The following is a 19,023-nucleotide window of genomic DNA, read 5'->3' on the forward strand; positions in this document are numbered from 1 at the left end:
GCCTCACCTTGCCTCATGGTAGGGCTGGCTCTATTGCAAATGAAGCATTTGAAGCTGCTGATTGTTTCTTTGCCAGGCCTCAATGCTTGGTCCTCACTGGCCCTCCCAGTTTCCGGCCAGCACTCGTGGATTTTGTGGGCACCTTCACCAAAAACCTGAGCCTGATGATCTGTGGGAATGTGTTAATTGTGAGTATTTATTGCCCATCTATCATTACAGCAAATGCTAGCTCGGGATACTGAATACTCATTCAGGAGCAAGCTGGACAATGGGATGAATCCAACCAGCTTTTCTGTAGATAAAAAAGGGAGGAAGGTTCCCTTTTGACCATCCAAAAAGGCTATGCTGGGGACTTGCATGGGCAAAAGGCACGTGAGGCAGAGGCTATAGTGAGGAGTGAAGCTGAAGGAGATGGAAAGGACAAGTTGGGTAGACTCACCCCAATATACACATAAACACTTCCAAAAAGATTTGTTTTTATTAAAAAACCCAGCATCCAATGCGACTTCATTTTTAAGTGAATTTGCATATGCTGCAGGAGACAAGGAGATTAAGGAGTCCTTCTTCGTTGCCCTTTGTCAAACAAGAGCTTCCCAGAGTTTTCCTGTATTAAAAAGATGCTGAGAGACCATTCACATGACTTAGATATTGTCTAGTTTTGCCCTTACTCTGAAGGGCAAAGAGGAAGGCACACCTGCTTCACTTGAGGCCAATCCTGCTGCCAGACAGAGTATATATTTGGGCTAGAGGCGAGTGGTTGTGTTGTCACCTGCAAGCTGTAAGTAGAAAAACAATTTGTGCTGGTATGGGCCTTGAAGACTCGCCCTTTTAGCATCACTCATACACACCCTCCCATCTTAAGCCATTCGCCTTCTTTAAAGAAACAGTTATGCAGTCATTTACAAAGCCATTCGCCTTCTTTAAAGAAACCTTCGCCTTCTTTAAAGAAACAGTTATGCAGTCATTTACAAAATGTATACCCTGCCTTTCATCCCTCATAAGAGTCACCAACATGGCTAACAAATTAAAAGCATACTTAATAAAACACATTGTAGAGACCATTAAAACCAACAAATGAGGCACTATTAAAACTGGAGCTAAAATACACATACAAAAATGTACAAACAACAATTAAAACAATGGATGTGAAGAAGTCACTGAGGGAACGGCAAACAGAATAGCCACCATCTGTTCAATCACCTTTCTCAAGAAATCAGTGGGTTAAGACTGGGAAAAACTCTGCATGGGATTGCACTGTAACACAGCTTCTCAAAACATCGTAGTGGTAGTTAGAAATGCTGTGCATGATCAATGCATTTTAATTATCTGATAAGAAATATTGTGGTACAGAGACACACTTCAGACGTGGAAGGTCTCATAGCAGATGTGAGTAGACTGCTTGGAGCTCTTCTAGCGTGTGGTGAGGGTGCTTCCACACATGCTGAATTTTTGTTTCCTAGCATTTAGCTGTAACACTGAAATGGAGTCTCAGGCTGTGTCTTGTTGAACCTTATCCTCTACTAAGCCCGTAAGACTAGTTCAGGAAATGGAAATGTCATGTTAATATTCGGCTCTGTTATCATTCCAAGCACTAGGGTTACACCTTTGCCAACTCTGGGAAAAAAAGAGAGAAAGTATGGTTCATCCTACTGTATTCAGAGTCTTCACACAAGGGAAAAGTCAAGCTAGGGTTGCAAACCTCCAGGTTAGCCCTGGAGAGCTCCCAGAATTACAACTGATCTCCTGCATGAGGATGACCTGTGGATTTGTGAAGCGTCCCATATTTTTATAGCCCAAAAATCTTGTTGGTCTCTAAGGTACTACTGGACTCAGATCTAACTGATCTCCAGACTACACAGATCAGTTCCCCTGGAGAAAATGGGAGATTTGGAGGGCGGACTCTATGCCATACCTAGGAAAAACTGAAGTCTCTCCCCAGGCACTGCCTCCAAACCTTCAGGAATTTCCCAAGTCAAGCTAATAGAACCTTGGTACATGTGATGCATTGGTTTTCATCCTGAAGGTATTCTTAAACCTTTGCTAAAAGCAAAGCTTTAAAAACATGTTATTTGGCCACAGTTAAAGGAAGACAGCTCGTGGAAGCATCCCTCTGCTTTTGCTCTGGCTGACCTAGTAGCTCTTGATGTGCTCCCTGGCCACCCATTCCATCGAACATCAGCTTGATAGGGAGATGCTGCCAAATTGTCTCCGAGTGCTTTCCTTTCCCCAGCAAGCAGGTAGCATGATGTTGTGAGTTGGGTAGACTAGATCAGAGCAAATGAGTGATCAGGGACCTGATGTAGGAGCATTGCATGTTTTGGAATACCTGCGGATAGTTTCTTGAATGGGCAATTTACCTGCAGGAATGGAATCTAAGATCAGTGCTCTGCACAGGTTGACAGAGGGCAAAGAGAAGAAAGAAAAGCACGTTGGAACAGAGAGGAGAGGAATGATGGGCAGCTAACTTCAGTGGCAGTAAATATAACAAGTGCAAATTTGGAGCTGGCTGCAATCAGATTGAGAAATTAATGGATGTGCTAACTGGTTATACACTTGTATCCATTGTGTTCTGTTGGTATATTTGTAAATAAAGCAGATATTTCAAAGGCAAAAACTATTATCATCATCTTGAGCCCTCCGCTGTTTGCCCACAGCAGTGAGGTGACTAGTAAGGAAAGACGGGGCTTTCTCACGGATGGCATCCCATCCTTGGAATGACCTCCCCTTAGAGATTCTCCTGGTGCATGATCTACTCTTCAGGCACTTGGTCAAGACATTCCCAGGCTTTTAAATGAGTTTTATCCCACTTTTTAGCACATTAACTGATAGGGATGGCTTGTATTCCATTTGTTTTATGTTGGTTTGGGCTTGCTGTTGTGTGCTTTTCTTGTTGTTTCCATTGCTGAGATGCTATGGTTTCATGGCCACTGGATCTGAGACTTTTTGAGTTGGCTTGGTTAGTTTATTTGGGTTGGTTGTTTCAATCTGAATTTTAATTGTTTTATATCGTAAGCCATCTTGGATAGTTCCTCTGAAGAGGCAGCATAAAAATCTTCTGGGGAAAATAAAGACAGAATAAGTCTTCAGAGTTCTCGTACTCAAAGAAAGGTAGATCTTACACTGCTAGCCATTGGAGTTGCTCTCATCTGGAAAGGGTGGATTGCATCAATATTTTCAAGTCCAGAATTGTAGGATGGTTTCCTAGGCTTTGTAGCTGCAGAGAAAAGGCTGCAAATTCATGGTGGTGCCAAATGAAATCTCAGAGGGGTTTAAATTACATTTCTTAGCCAGGGGGTTGGGCCCACATTTCTTGTCCATTTCCCCATGTTTACTAGAGGCAATCTTTCCCCTGTCACCATACCCTTCTTTCCTTTTCTCAGTCCATGCACAAACATTCCTCATTCTTCAAAATCCTAAATTTTAGAGCAGAATAAAGATATGCAATTAAAAAAAAACATTCACAAATGTGCACATTACATTCTCATTTCAGAATTTATTTATAGTTTGCCTTTCTTGCTGAGACTCAAGGGAGACTACAAAATTTAGCCATGCAACAGGAACAGCATAAGACATATAATAAACATTTTAATAAGACTGGATGAAAAAGTTAGAAAACAATGCAATAAAACAGTATAAGACATAAGAAATACAAAAACTGGATTACAGAAATTAGAAAACAATGCCGTTGAATACAAGAAAGACATCCAAAAAATAGTGCCACAAACTACAGCCTGTGTCCTTTTGTAAAAGCAGCTGAAATTTGGGGTGGGGGTGGTGGACACACAAAGTGCAGAATCCTGAGTATGATCCCCCATTCACAATTCCACAATATGTGGGCAGGAACAAGACTTTGGTGCACACTGGGTAACTTGAGGGAGATGTAAATCAAGAAAAGCGCAAATGTCAAAGCCATGCTCTTGCACCTTGTTCCTGTTTTGTCACAGGGGCCGTGGAAACAGAAGTTGTCTGAGCTCAGGCTCACATCGAGGGGCCATACCAATTGGCTCACCAAGAGAAAGATCAAGGCTTTCTATACTGATGTCTTAGCTGAGGACTTGAGAACCGGCGCACAGATACTCATGCAGGTAAAATAACAAAACGGGACACTGTAATACCAAGGACGTGCAGGTGGTTTAAATCTGTAACTGCTGGTCTGAGAAGTCCTGAAATGAATCTAGCAAATGTTCAGCATTCTCACCAGAAATGATTACATTCTGGATGCTGGTGAAGGGGGTAGCTATAACTCTGAGGTAAGGCTTCTCAGTACTAGCTCTGGTCTGCATTCACATACTGTTGGATATTGCGCTATCATTGCACAATTGCAGTAATTTGCAAGTGAACTTTTCTGTGTGGACATGGACAAGGCAATCTAGTTGCAAATGACTGCAAGGATTGGGCAATAGCTCACTCATGTGAGGATGCAGCCCCGTACTATCCATGTACACTTAGCCCTTAAGTACTCTGTGATACTTCGGTAATCTTGACAATATGTCTGTTTTTGGAAAGCCATTTTTATCATCCCAGTATTCTAGATGGGGGATGAGAATTGTAAAGGCACACTCCATTCCTTATGGGTGCATGAGATTAAAAAGGCTTTATATCTGAAGCACAGCACTCTTAGATCCAACTGATCTTGGTAGACTGCTGCCACCGGGGAAAAATGACATCAATAGCTTGTACCAGGCCAGTTCTAGTCTCTGCTTCCAGAGCACACATGTGTGTGAGAGAGTGTGCATGCACAGGATAGAAGAAGGACCTTTCTTGCTCTAGAAGAAAGCCCAGCAAATTAATTGCACAAGGCCTCCCTCACACCTGGATTCTTGGCAGAGCAAACTGAACTTTGAGGGGAGGTGAACACAGAAAGTCTCTCAGAGTACACCTCCAGTTTTGAAAGGTTTATTCTAAGCAGGCCAACAGGGGAAAGGGAAAGTCAGAAGACAGAGACAAAAATTCACTCTCTAGCTAGCTTCAAATGTACAGTGTTTTTGTGTTTTTTATGTCTCCCTGATGATACTGGCCAGGCATTGTACGGTAGAAAGCCAAAAGAGCTGAATGAAGGCAGGCAGAAGCTGACTGAAAGACCCCCCCCCCCCCCCACTTGCTAGAAAATATTTCAGGGGCTCATGCTCCAAACCCCCTGCACCATACCAGCTATCTAATTCAGTTAAGCTGAGATGAAGCCAGTATGATCCTTGGTCTTTATCATACAGTTCTGATGTAGCATTCAGTATTCAAAGAAAAGCTTCAAGTGCTCATATGAAGCCCTTTATCCACCACACTAATGGTGGCTCAAGTGGTTAAGACGCTGAACTGCATGCTGTGGAAGGTCGGTAGTTCAGCAGTTCAAGACCCGAGTGTGCCACATGACGGAGTGAGCTCCCATCTCTAGTTCCAGTTCCTGCCAACCTAGCAGTTCGAAAGCAAGAAATTGCAAGTAGATAAATAGGTACCGCTTCGGTGGGAAGGTAACCGCGTTCCATGCACCTTGGTGTTTAGTCATGCCGGCCACATGACCACGGAAATGTCTTCGGACAGCGCTGGCTCTTCGGCTGTGAAACGGAGATGAGCACCGCAACCCTAGAGTCGGATTCGACTGGCTTTCGAGCAAGGGAACCTTTACCTTTACCTTTAATGGTGGCTTTATACCATCCCTTGCTCAGAACTAACAAAAATAGTCCAGTTATTGTGTGTAAAAAAATGTGTTTGCTTGAAAGAAGTTCTTCTATTTATTTTTTTTTTGACAAAGGCCACCGGTCTTGGGAAAATGAGACCCAATGTCTTAGTACTTGGATACAAGAAGAATTGGCAGGAGGCGCATCCCCAGACAGTGGAGGACTACATTGGGATTCTGCAGTAAGTTGGCAAAGCAATGTTTCCGTAAAATCCATTTAAGTGAATCTGCCCGTTTGACTGTCTTAAATCTAGTTCTCAGCGAGGCTCATATGCTTGAATATCCCCAAGTTGATCATATATACACTTTTTAAAAATCCCTGACCTAGAAAACTAGGATGTCAGGAAGGAGGTTCTATTAGAATGCCACTCCCTGACATGCTAGGTATCTATGCAGAGGGAACTTTTGTAAAGAAGAGTTTTCTGTCTAGAGTTGCCAACCTCCAGGTAGTTTGGAAAGAAGTAAACAACCGTGATGTATTATGCCAAAAAAGTCTCCAAAGACCAGAAATTTCTTTTTCCAATATTTCAGTTTACTGGAAGAAACGCCATCAATACAACAGATCATGCATATTATCTCATTTCGTATATAACTTCTTCAAGGTGAGTAGCGTTGAAATACCTATATTTAATTACAAAAATATAATTATATTATTAGTATTAGCAAGAGAAAAGCACAAGGCTGTACAAACAACTGACTGATATATAACATACTTACAGTATTAATCCATTTGACATACTCTCTAGTAGTATCTCATAGTGAATGTCACTATGTGAATGTCACTATATTTTTGTAATTAAATATAGTATTTCAACACTACTCACCTTGAAAAAGTTACACACGAAACGAGATAATATGCATGATCCGTTGTGTTTATGGCATTTGAATTTCTTCCAGTAAACTGAAATATTGGAAAAATAAATTTCTGGTCTTTGGAGACTTTTTGGGCATAATACATCATGGTTGTTTACTTCTTTCCAAACTTCCATCCCGTGATCTTTCTCTTTGTTTTGCAACCTCCAGGTAGTGCCTGGAGATCTCCTGCTATTACAATTGATCTCCAGATGACAGGGATCAGTTCCCCTGGAGAAGATGGCTGCATTGGAGGGTGGGCTGTATGGCCTGATGCCCCAACTGAGGGCACTCCCCTCCCCAAACCCCGCCCTCCCCAGGCTCCCTCTCCAAAATCTCCAGGTATTTCTCCACCCAGGGGTGGCAATCCTACTTCAGTCATGTGACTCCCCATCTATGGTTCAAAGTGATACAGTCTTGAATAGACGAGAACTAGAAGATGGTTCTGCTGTTACATGTCATGCATCATGTTTTCCTTTCTTTTTTTAATTAATGATTTTTTTAAACATCACAGCATATCTTCAAAATTCAATAACAGTAACTTTAAAAAATATATATACACAGACATTGTATAGTATTAACATGTCGCCATTCTATATAGAGTTACTATCCTTAAAAACTTGCATATAACTAAAAAAATCATCTTTTGATATTGTGGGTTATCAGGGGTAATCTCTTTTGCGAGCATGAAACTTATAACAGGGTACTATAATGCAACTAGCTTTTTGTTGTAGTTTTCTGGTGATACATTTGCTAAATTAATGTTTTCCTTTCTTGTCCTGCTGCAGGCCTATCATTAATTTTTTTGTTACATGGTGAAGCCATCATGTGAATTTTTAAGTTTTCATTCATTCATTCATTTTCTTGCAATTAAGGACCCTTTCCTTGTCTCACTCCATCCTCCTTTGTCTTTCTACCTCCCTATACCAGTTCATATGCTTTTCCAGTGACGAGGTTTTCTCCTCAACTTGCTTTGTCCCTCTACATCTCATTCTCTTCGCGCTCATCTGTTTATATAGTGGCTTTTTTATCACATTGCTCCTCCAAGAAGCTTAGGGCAACATAGATTATTCTTCCTTCCCTCCTTTTATCCTTACACCATCCTTATGAGGTTGGCAAAGCTGAAAGTGTTTGACTGGCCCAAGGTCATCCAGTGAGTTTTATGGCAGACTGGGGTAACCTGTTCCTAGATTACTGGTGGCAAGAATTTTCCCCAGCCATATTGTCCATCTTCCCTTACATCAGTACAACACTAATTTTCAACATTTGGAGCAACTGGAATGTTTGTGAACATTCTGTGGCATCATGGTGTCTCAGCTAATGGTAATGAATAGGAAGAGACAAAGACTGGGATTGGAAGACCAAAGATTCTGAGGTTCACCTCTCTTTCCAGGAAACACCACTGCTTTGCAGTATATGTTTATTTAAATGTAATCCACAGAATGGTTTGTCTACATTTCTTTTCTGGAAACAATATTTTCAGCATCTGTTGTGAAGAAAATATTGGGCCATGGTCTAATTGAGCGAGGCAGCCATCAGTGCTGGTAGTTAAGTGGATACAGGGGTTCAGGCTTTGGCAAACACAATTTTTAGTCTCCCAGGCTAGCCTGATCTCATCAGATCTCAGAAGCTAAGCAGGATTGGCCTTGGCCAGTATTTCGATGGGCAACCTCCAAGGAATACCAGGAGTGTGATGCAAAGGCAGGCAATGGCAAACCACCTCTGAAACATCTCTTGCCTTAAAAACAAGTCTAGCTCTCCACCTAGTGGTGCATAGTGTTAACAGAGGTAGAACTTCTGGCTGCCAGACAATCTTAGGATCTCTTGGCTATACTACACACACTGCCGTACAATACTTATTACTCTCCTTCCTGTCTAGCCTAGAATGTTGACCTTCTGAACTGTTTTCCAACGCCATGGATCTATCTGGTTATACTTTTTCATGTCCCCCTTTCTTCCAGTGATGCTTTTGACTTCAAGTATGGTGTGTGCATGATGAGGATGAAAGAAGGGCTAAATATTTCCAGATGGATGCAAGCTCATAGTAAGTACTTCTTGAGATCCATTTCTCCTGGGGAAGGGTTCTGATTGGATTCAGATTAAACAAATGGTCCATTTTCATGAGCAGCCACTGTTTCTCAAAGAAGAAACAAAGCCTCGGGGAAACAAATGACCCACAGAACAATAAAAAGAGGCCGTTTCCATTGCAAATATGCATACGGTTTGTACCCATTCCTGGCAAGGACTGCCAGAGGCCAATCAGAAGAATTTCCAGAAGCTGATTCTGTATCTGATAAGCTCGGTGGTGTAAGTGACAGCTAGAAAGGGGGCTGAACTGGGAAAGATCTCTGCCTGAGGGTGATTACCAACCAGTGGGTACTAGGATAGATGGACCACTGGTCTGACTTGATATAACATGGGTGCATACAACCCTTGTACTTAATATTCCTTAGCATCGAGGCACAATCAAAAACAGAAATTCAATAAGCTGTCACCGCTCCCCCCAATAGCTAGAGTATAAATAACTCCCTTGTGTGTGTGTGTGTGGGGGGGATTCAGTTTGCTTATTAATTGCAAAGTGTCATATCTCTCTTTCACATACCCTTATCCTCTCCTCTTTTCCAGTTAACCCAGTTTTTGACCCAGTAGAAGATTCCCGGAAGAACAGTGATGCCCCTGCAGCAATAAGCACATGTCAGTTCTGAGCAGGTTCCTCTTTGTGGAGCATAAATGTTCATCTTCCAATTAACTGTGCAATTAGCAGAGCCTCCCCCATGGAACAGCTGACTGAGGGACACATGAGGGATCTGTGATCAGCATCTCCTACGTTTGATCTTTAAAGATGCAAGTGGCAAGGGGGAAGGCACAGGGTAGTGAAATCAGGTTTGCAGTCATAGGCAGCGTTAACCTTTCCCCTGTACTGCTATGTTGATTTAAATTGTGTGCCCTCATCACACACAGACACACTACTATTTGCTCTGCAGCAGGAAGTGCTGCAGCAGGAAGTGTACTATTTGCTCTGCAGCAGGAAGTGTACAGGTAGGGGGAAGGTCCATAGCTCAACAACAGAGTATGTGCTTTGCATGCACAAGATTCCAAGTTCAATCCATTCATGCCTTCTGTTAAAGGATCTCAGGAGGCAGACACTGGGGAAGAGTCTTCTCTGCTTAAGGCCCCAGAAAGCTCACTGAACAGGGCCAGATGGGGATGTTGAAATGGCGCTGGAGGAAGCAGAGATAAATTATCCTGTTGTCATCATTGCCAGGGGCTGGATCAAACTAGAGTAGCCTCTGCCATTTGGGAACTCTGCAGGGGCCAGTGGACTTTCGTTGTTGTCCCTGTAAATTAAAGGGCTGGTCCATGCCTGCTAGTAGCAGTCCAAATGTCATGAACCGGCACACAGCCTCCTCCTCTTCAATGAAGAGGCCGAAGACTCAGAAAAGGAAAGAGCTGATCACCTACTACCATCACAGAAGGAGGTGGTTGGGATTCTTCCCTTAATGTGCAGGAAGGGCCCTCGAATTCTGAGTCAGCCTGTTCACCCTGGAAAACAGGCCTATCTGCAGGCTTAGGCTTAGACTTGGAACCTGAACCCTGTACCCCAGAGCCTTATGCTTAAACAGAGGTGTCTCCTCAACTGCCTCTCCAAACCCAGAACCACCTCAACCCATCAGAACGGTGGCCACTGTAATCAGGCACAGCACCTTTAACAGCACTGACAACCTACTCCTGGAGGGGAGAGAGGCCTATATCTCCATCTCCCCGAAGTAGTATTTAAGGCCTCACTTCACCCACAGTCTTCACTGGGACAATGTCTGTGATATATTGTTGGTGCCAGCTCCTGACTTGATTCCTGAACCTCCTCCTCAAGCAAGACACACAATAGACAAACACTGAGCTACTGGAAGAGGCTCAGTGTTCTGAGGAGACAATACTGACCTTAATGGACCAGTGGTCAGATTCAGTATGGCAGCTTCACATACAGGTGAACCCAACTTGGAATGACAGCTTTATATTTTCGTATACCCCTCACTATGGGACACATAGTAGTTCTCTGTGGTGGTGGGGATTTAAACTGAGAAAATGGCATGGGGAAAGGGGGTTAATTTCCCACAATCCAGTCTGAAGCAGGGCTCCTGACAGCTGTTCCCCCCCCCTTACATAATAAACCTCCTGTAGATTTATTGTGTTCATATGTCATTTGACCTCTCAGTCTTGCAATATTTTGTCTCAAGTTGAAAGGTCTTGGAGACTAAGGCTTTCTTTGAAATTAAGAGGTGCAGGTTCAGAGATTTGGCTCATTCTCTTATTGGTAAAACTTCCAACTTCGATCTAAGGGCACAACTATACTATAAATGGCTTTATCATATACCAGTTTAACTGTGTCAGTATTCTGAAATGTACAGAGTGACAGACAGAGCATCTCTGCATGACCAGTAGGCTCATTTAATTGTCTGAGCAGCGTGTAGGTTGTATCTGAATTACTGCACACCATCTCTATATCATGCAACTTTTTCACCTTTCTAGTGGATCCTGATGCTCTGGTAGCAGAACAGCAGGCAAGCACGATTTTCCAGGTGGAGCAGGGCAAGAAAACCATCGACATCTACTGGCTATTTGACGACGGAGGTAATTTTGGTTCCTGCTAAAAACCTGGAACCTTTTTCACCTCTAGGATGGCATTCAAGCATTCCAAGCGCATGCATACCCAATATTTACCATATATATAGATAAGAGTTTATTGCTGACTCACAGAGGTATTGGTCAGGGTATCTGCATGCTTTATTGCTTCATCCTGATGTTTCTATCAAGTGGTCCACAGCATCAGCAATCAGGAATGCTACCTTTAACCATTTGAAATACCACCCTTGCCTGTTTCTAGGGAAGAGTCTTACAGAACTCCCTTTCAGAACTTTTCATTGTTACTCAATTGGCTTTTTAAATTAAAAAATCACCCCATGCTCTTCTGTCCTGCAGGTCTGACTCTCTTGATCCCGTACCTGCTTGGCCGCAAGAAGAGGTGGGGGAAATGCAAGATCCGGGTGTTTGTTGGTGGACAGATCAACAGGATGGATGATGAGAGGAAAGCGTAAGTTTTTTACTAGCTCTTCCAAGTAATACAGCTGGAATTCTGGGATAATTCAAAGTCACTTCTGTTCTGTTGTGTGTTTGGGAGGAATCTTTCCATAGATTTTCAGACAGTTTTCGGTAAGATCCAAAATATGCAAGGTCCCTACGTGCAAGATACCTGAGTAAGCACATGGAAGTTTGCTGAGAACCTAGGAGACCAGGCTCATGGCAAACTGAAGGAGGAGTAAGATGAAGCGAATCTCTGTTCTGCAAGAGCAGGCCTTCTAGTTTTCATGCCAGCAAACAAGCTCAGTCCAAAAACTTTTACAGTGGTCAAGGAGTATCACCTGATCTTTTCTGGCTTATTGGTGTAATGAGGCTTCTTTGATTGTTTGTGCCACGCCCCCTGCATTTTCTTCTGTCTGCCAGAGGTGACCAGTGGTACACTGGCTGAATCACTGCCTGATATGGCTCAGTTCAGCAGTTCAAGATCCAATATGGGTTTGAGCCAGCAGAAACTCATGCCATCTAAACTCATGCCATCTAAAGTATTTTAAACATCTCGTTCCATCTACATAAAAGAAAATATCAATATATCATGGGCGCAAGCTTGTTGCTGAAACAATTTTTGGAAAAAATAGCTCAACTCAGTTTGGATTTGCTTGCAAAAATTCAAAATGCAGCCATCCAACCATAATTGTTTCCACTACATTCTATTTTAGGGCTTTTATTTGTTTTGAAGGTTTTCTTTTCTCTTTTTAAAAAGATGTTATTAATTTAACAAGACCCCAGTTTGAGAAATGCTAGTCTTTCGGTAGACTTGCATAAGGACTTGCATATTGGTTTATTGGTTGTCCTACTTCTCAGTCAAATATTACAGTTTATAGCAGTATATAGATTAAAATATAATTTTGCAAGTGTTCAGGGAGGGAGTTCTCTACAAGATCTGGGTCTAAGCATGTGTGTCCCACAAGGAAAGATTTTTCACCTCCCTCAGATTTCAGAGAAGGTTTAGGGCAAAGTGTTTAGGGAGGGAGTTCTCTGCAAGATCTGGGTCTAAGCATGGGTGTCCCACAAGGAAAGATTTTTCATCTCCCTCAGATTTCAGAGAAGGTTTAGGGCACGGATAGTGGACATTCAGATAGCAAATTGTATTATGAAACGAAGGAAATCCTTTTCTCCCCTTTTACAGGATAATTTCCCTGTTAAGCAAGTTCCGACTTGGATTCCATGAGGTGCACATCCTTCCAGATATCAATCAGAAACCTCGACCTGAACAGTAAATATGATTACAATAGCTCTTCTGCTCACTCATTTTGGTCTCTCGACTTGGCTCCTTCTACACGTATGTGCATTGTAAAGTCAAGGACAACTGTGACTCAAAGTGGAGGTTGTAATGTGGGCACACAGAGGGTATCAGGGAAGCTTGCAAGTCTTAACTGGACAAGAGCCATCTTTGTTTCTTGAGCAGACAAATCTGTTCCATTTCTACTCTGCTCTGGTTATGCCGATCAATTCTGTGCTGCTTACAACAATCTCATAAGGTAGGCGAGGATGCTATTAATAACTGGCTCAAAGTCACCCAGTGAACTGATGGATGAAACAGACGCAATTACTTTCTGATTAATTCCCAATGGGAATCAGCCCATAGAGTGTCATCCTAAATTCTCTCAGGAAACATTCTAAGATGTTGACATAACAACTGGAAAACATCTTAACAAGAGTCAAGGACAGAATGAAGTTCAGGGCCTCAGTTAATAATCTAAGGCCCAGGAAGTGCGATTCTTTCGGACCCCCATGGCTGACTGGGATCCTTAAGGAATTAGTGATACAACTTTAGAGTAAATACAGGAATCTCCTTGGGGAATAGCTTTGGGATGGTCTTTGTTTCCAGTGTTGCTTACAAGGGCTCAATGGCTTTGTCCACAGCGTGAAGAGATTTGATGACTTAATCGCCCCATTCAGACTTCACGATGGCTTCAAAGACGAGGCAGTGGTGAATGAGATGAGACACGACTGTCCATGGAAGATTTCTGATGAGGAGGTCACCAAAAACAAAGCTAAGGTTGGGGATTTCAGATGTTGCTTCCACAGAAACGCAGGAGATGAGGGCCGCCACCTTTTGAGTGGTCCCAGGGCCCCTGTGTCTTTAAGGCTTCCACAGGAAATTCTGAAGTCCTGAAGAGCCAATATGCTAAATCGGCCATGGGTAAACTTACTCCAAATCTAGTTGCCGTTATGAAACAGTGCATCGTACAGAGCCAGTTTGGTGTAGTGGTTAGCAGTGCGGACTCTAATCTGGGAGAACCAGGTGTGATTCCCCACTCCTCCACATGCAGCTGCTGGTATGACCTTGGGTCAAACATGGACAGATAAGAAATTTTTTAAGGGGACCAGCAATTCATACAACAAACATGGACAGATAAGAAATTGGGTCAGTCATAAGCTCTTTCAGAGCTGTTCTCTCAAGGACAGTTCTCAAAGAGCTCTCTCAGTCCCACCTACCCCACAGGATGTCTGTTGTGGGGAGGGGAAGGAAAAGGATATTGTAAGCTGCTCTGAGACTCCTTCAGGTAGTGAAGGGCGGGGTATAAATTCGATCTCTTCTTCTTCTACAGTCTGTCTAGTGCCTGGAAGTGGTTTTGCCTTGACTCTGTTGAGCCTAGAACAGGAAGCATCAAAGAGCAGGAGAGGGAGGCAGATTTGTAGACCTGATTCCAGGCCATAGCCTGGCTCATGGGTCCTTGTGCTCCTGTCCAGGCTTGCCACAAAGTCTTTCTGCTTCTGAACTTTGTGCAGTAGGTGTCCCCTCCCCACCCTGCTATTTTGTCACTGAGTCTGTGCTGAGCCTTAAACAGCCATAAAATGAGGAGGCAAACTAGCTCTTCTAAAAGCACTGATGTCCAGGCGAGGCCCTACCCTAACACGGAAGCTTTATAGTCTTTACAGATGGCTGCACAAGGTTGAAACATATCTGTCTGACGTTTCCCTAGTGGCTCCTGACATACTGTGAAGGAGGAAATATGGTAGGCCTCCTCTGGGTTGGGAAATTCTTGGAAATGTAGGGGTGGAACCAGAGGTGGGAGGAACCTCAGCAGGATATAATGCCGTACAGTCCACCCTCCAAAGCAGCCACTTTCTGCAGGGGAACTGATCTATGTTGTCTGGAAATTAGTTGCAATTCTGGGACGGGTGTGTGTGTCTCCAGATCATACCTGGATGTTGGCAACCATAGAAGGAAAACAAATCGATGTAGGACTCTGCCAGTCACTGCCAGTCCGGGAGTGTGTGTGTGCACGTGTAGCGCGCGCGCGCCACAACCACGTCACCCGGAAGGGACGCGGCCACGTTGGGCGCGCCGGGGGCGGGGCCGCAGTCATCCGAGGGAAAAACATAGAGTTTTCCCTCAGATGACCGCGGCCCCGCCCCCAGCGCGTGGTGTGGCCGCGTCACTTCCGGGTGATGTGCTGACGCCGGGCACGTCATGTGCTTTGGGGGTGGGGTTCCCCTGGGGCCTGATCCGCCGGCGGCGGGTAACGGGCCTCTGTGGTGGGGGTTTTACCGCCCCCCAGGGGGACTTGGCAAGCCTATTTAAGTCCAAGTACATTTATTTGTTTGCTAATGATATTTACTTGTCTAAGAGAAAGAGAAAGAGAGGTGAAAAGAAGAAAAGAGATGGAAAGAGAAACAAAGAAAGCAAATAGATGGGAGGGAAGGAGGGGAAACATGGCTCCCCTTCACTTCCCCAGCTGCCCTCCCAGGAGCCACACAATATTGTGAAAGAGCCGCACGTGGCTCCTGGGCCACAGTTTGGCCACCCCTGGTCTAAGGCATTCTGATGCTGATCCCCTGGAGGCTGGCAACTCTAAAAGCACTGAACAGATTCATGATGCGAATATTGTTTAAAAATGAAGACTGGGATATATCATCAAGACTCCTGCCTGATTATCAGCGGGACTCAGCGGCTGCAAATGTTTTTTGGTTCAGTAGGTGGGCCCCCGGAGTTCTCCCAAACTTATGACTGGTCTCCAGATTACAGAGATCAGTTCCCTTGGATAAAACGGCAACTTCAGACGTCACAGCAATCCCTCCCTAAACATTCCCCCCTTCCAAAAGTCCGTACCCCAAAATGTCCAGGAATTTCCCAGGCTACAGTTGGCAACCTTTGTACTGCTCCAGTTTCCATCCTTTATGGATGTTTGGCTGAGTTCTTCTCAGCTGTGGCTCCAGAAATGCTATCTCCCCCAACCCCCGTCCATTGGTATCACATTTTTGAGCTATGGAGCCTTGGAGTTACAGCTCATCTCCAGACTACAGAGAGTGTCAAACCTTGCTAGGTGAGAAGAAAAACACAAAAGGCTCTACATCTGACAACAGCACTACAGATAAGATTAGGATCCACATGCAAAAAGAACCTCCTCAGGAAACAGGAAACATCCTCAGGAAACAATCCGCCGCCGGCGGGTGACAGGCCTCTGGGGCAGGGGTTTCCCCGCCCCCCGGGGGGGACTTGGCAAGCCTATAGCAAGGAGCGGCTTCCTACTTCAGTTTTAGCACCTGAACTGTGAGGAATGTGAATCTATTTCCAGAGATCTGTAACACCTGAACAAAAATATATCTGCTTTATGCCACCATACTCAATGGTAGTTTCTGTCCTCTTCCATTCCCTCAGTCCCTTCGGCAAGTAAGGATGAATGAGATCTTGCTGGATTACTCGCGGGATGCAGCCCTCATATTCATGTGAGTAGCAAACTAACCAATTAGAATGCCTTCCATTACGATCATTCCAGACAGGCAGCTGTGTGAATCTGTTACAGCAAAAATAAGCAGGGGTCTAGAGGCACCTGGATGTCTAAGAGGACCGGATTTCAGCACTAGCTTTTGCAGACTAGGGCCCGCTTCTTCAAATACAAATCTTCTGTTTATTTTAACCAGCTGAAGTTTCACACTGTCCTCCAGGAAGCTTTTGTCACCCTTTAAGGAGAAGCCAGTGTTGGAAAAGTAATGCTTGGTTCATGCCTACATAATTTGTGTGCCACCGTGCTGAAAGCAGCAACTGACCAGCCACATCAAGAGCTTTGCAAGAATTCTCCTGTTTCTGCAGATGCGGAGTAGAAACAGCATGTTAACCAAGCTCACAAGGTGGGGTGCTACATGTGGCTAGTGTGTGGGGGGGTGCCTTTAGTGTGACAGGTAATGAGTTGATGGGTATTTAAGTTAATGGTGCACCATGTTCCGTGGGTGCAGCAAGTTAAATATGGACACAGCAATATTCATAGGTGTGGACCAGGATGAAGGAAAACAAGGGACAGACTGCTTCCTTGCCCATGAGCCCTGATACACGGAAGGCTTGTGCTTGCCCTCTGTCCTCACGTTTCCCAGACTCCAGGGTAACAGGAGACAGGCATGCAGGTGCCATCCTTGGGCTTTTGAACACTGGGTTCATTATTTTTATTCTATTAAAATTATTGTGGCTTTTGTGCAGTTTCACACAAAATGTTAGGGTGTTCCTATGCCCTGGCCTAGATTTCCTCCTGAGGTTGTTTTTCCATTCCTGCATGTCTCAGGACCAATGTTCCCTCTAAGCTATGTAGCCCTGTGAGCAAAAATTCTACTTTGTGAGCGACTGGCATTAAAGTGGTGAGCAGGAGCTTTGGCTGCTGAATAAATTAGTTTGCTCTGGAGTCCTCCTTCGTGAGCTGAGACAAAAATGTGTGAGCCAGAGGCTAAAAAACTGTGAGCTAGCTCACACTAACTCATCTTAGAGGGAACACTGCTCAGGACACTATCCTTACGGTATTGTTTCCAGCTTCTTTTAACATCTCTGAATACTTCTTATATACTTTAGATGTGAGGCATGCTTGGTCCACCCAGGACCCAATTCCGCTTTGTATTGGGCATTGAAGTTCCAGTAAGGCCCTATCAAGCATCCTCATACAACCTCCTTGTGGTTTGGTATATGCTTTCACACTCTTGTCTTCAGTGGATGAATGTTCAGTGTCATTTGCCAACCTTGGCTCACTCCACCATGGCCTGCCTTTCCCCGCCACATTTTGGCAGAATGTTTTGGTTGGGGAGGTCTCCAGGAGATTGGCAATCCTAGTTACTTTATTATTAAAGATAATGATGGTCTTTATCCTTGAAAAGATCATAGCTTAATTCTATACTTGTAGTAACTGGCTACACAATTAATCGATAATGGTTAGATCAGTTTTCATTAGGGATCAAGATGAGAGAGAAAAATGCAACCCTGAAAGCTGATCTGGCCAAAGGAAGGAGCAACAAAATGACTGTTTGTTGCATATCTAGCTGTTCCCTACTTAGGTCACAACTTTCAGGGGGCTGCTTTACTGGGCAGAACATACTTCCAGCTGTCACGCCATGCTAAATTTGTTAAAGGTCCTGTTACCTATAGTTTGTACTCTTGCACAGTCTAGTGGCCCAGCCAGGAAACTGCAGGTTTTCATTTATGATGCAGGAAAGACCCAAAGCAAAGCATTTACCACTGCAACTGCTCTCACTTTCTCCACAACCTTAATTTCAAACGAATAAACACAAACCACACTCCCTACCTTACCACTTGTTTCTTTTGCAGAACCCTGCCAGTAGGCAGAAAGGGGAGATGTCCCAGTAGCCTCTATATGGCCTGGCTGGAAACCCTGTCACAAGATCTGAGACCTCCTGTCATCTTGGCCCGAGGCAATCAAGAAAACGTCTTGACATTTTACTGCCAGTAATTCCCGGACCAGCAAGAATGGAGTGCTGGGTCAAGATGACAATGATTTTTGGACTGAGATGGATCCTGTCTTTGGACTGCTCTTTGCAGGGGTTCTGTTTCAGCTTGTGGAAGCCTCCAATGAAGACTAGTACCAGACAATTCTTGGGCAATAAAAACTTCTTCCTTTAGTGGTATATGAGCCACAGAAGAACAGCCTCAGTGGGATACAGTGCCATCCAGTCCACCCTCCAAACCTGCCATTTCCTCCAGGGAACCTGATCCATGTAGTCTAGAGACTAGTTGTGATTCTTGGAGATCTCCAGGCCCCACCTGGAGGCTGGCAACCCTAGTAATTAGCACAATCCTGTTTGTGGAGAAAGTGGGTACAGTAGCCAAACCTGGATTCCCTCCATCCACTGATAAGGACCTTTTGCAATAAATTCTGATATACTGCTTTGTTTTCAGTCCCTGAATATTCCCTAAAATAGAATTTGTCTTTTTTTCACTGCTTCTACATGCTCATTTCACCATGACCTCAAAATCTACTTTCTGGTCAATCACCACCAGGCCCCTTCAATTCAATTTATATGTAAAGTTAAGATCCTCCCCCGCATTGTATGTTACTTTGTACTCAGGGATGTAGAAACTCATTTGCCAAGTTGTTACCCATGTGCCAGTTTGGAAAGGTCCTTTGGAAGCTCTTCACAATCTC

The 19,023-nt window shown here is 44.0% G+C and overlaps 1 protein-coding gene across 1 annotated transcript in view; it reads left to right on the top strand.

Annotated features, from left to right (window-relative positions):
• The window catches only part of SLC12A3 (solute carrier family 12 (sodium/chloride transporter), member 3), a 47,965-nt gene extending 29,635 nt beyond the window's left edge, over positions 1–18,330 (top strand). Inside the window, exons 16-25 of the mRNA XM_015421395.1 lie at positions 77–188; positions 3,945–4,085; positions 5,747–5,853; positions 8,485–8,567; positions 11,051–11,152; positions 11,501–11,612; positions 12,786–12,872; positions 13,523–13,658; positions 16,266–16,333; positions 18,189–18,330. Of these exons, the coding sequence (XP_015276881.1) occupies positions 77–188; positions 3,945–4,085; positions 5,747–5,853; positions 8,485–8,567; positions 11,051–11,152; positions 11,501–11,612; positions 12,786–12,872; positions 13,523–13,658; positions 16,266–16,333; positions 18,189–18,330 (1,090 nt within the window). The remainder of the gene's footprint in view (positions 1–76; positions 189–3,944; positions 4,086–5,746; positions 5,854–8,484; positions 8,568–11,050; positions 11,153–11,500; positions 11,613–12,785; positions 12,873–13,522; positions 13,659–16,265; positions 16,334–18,188) is intronic.
• Positions 18,331–19,023: the final 693 nt, after the last annotated feature.

This window comes from Gekko japonicus, unplaced genomic scaffold (assembly GCF_001447785.1).
Source record: "Gekko japonicus isolate JY-2015 unplaced genomic scaffold, Gekko_japonicus_V1.1 scaffold674, whole genome shotgun sequence".
In the NCBI taxonomy this organism is placed as follows: domain Eukaryota; kingdom Metazoa; phylum Chordata; class Lepidosauria; order Squamata; family Gekkonidae; genus Gekko; species Gekko japonicus.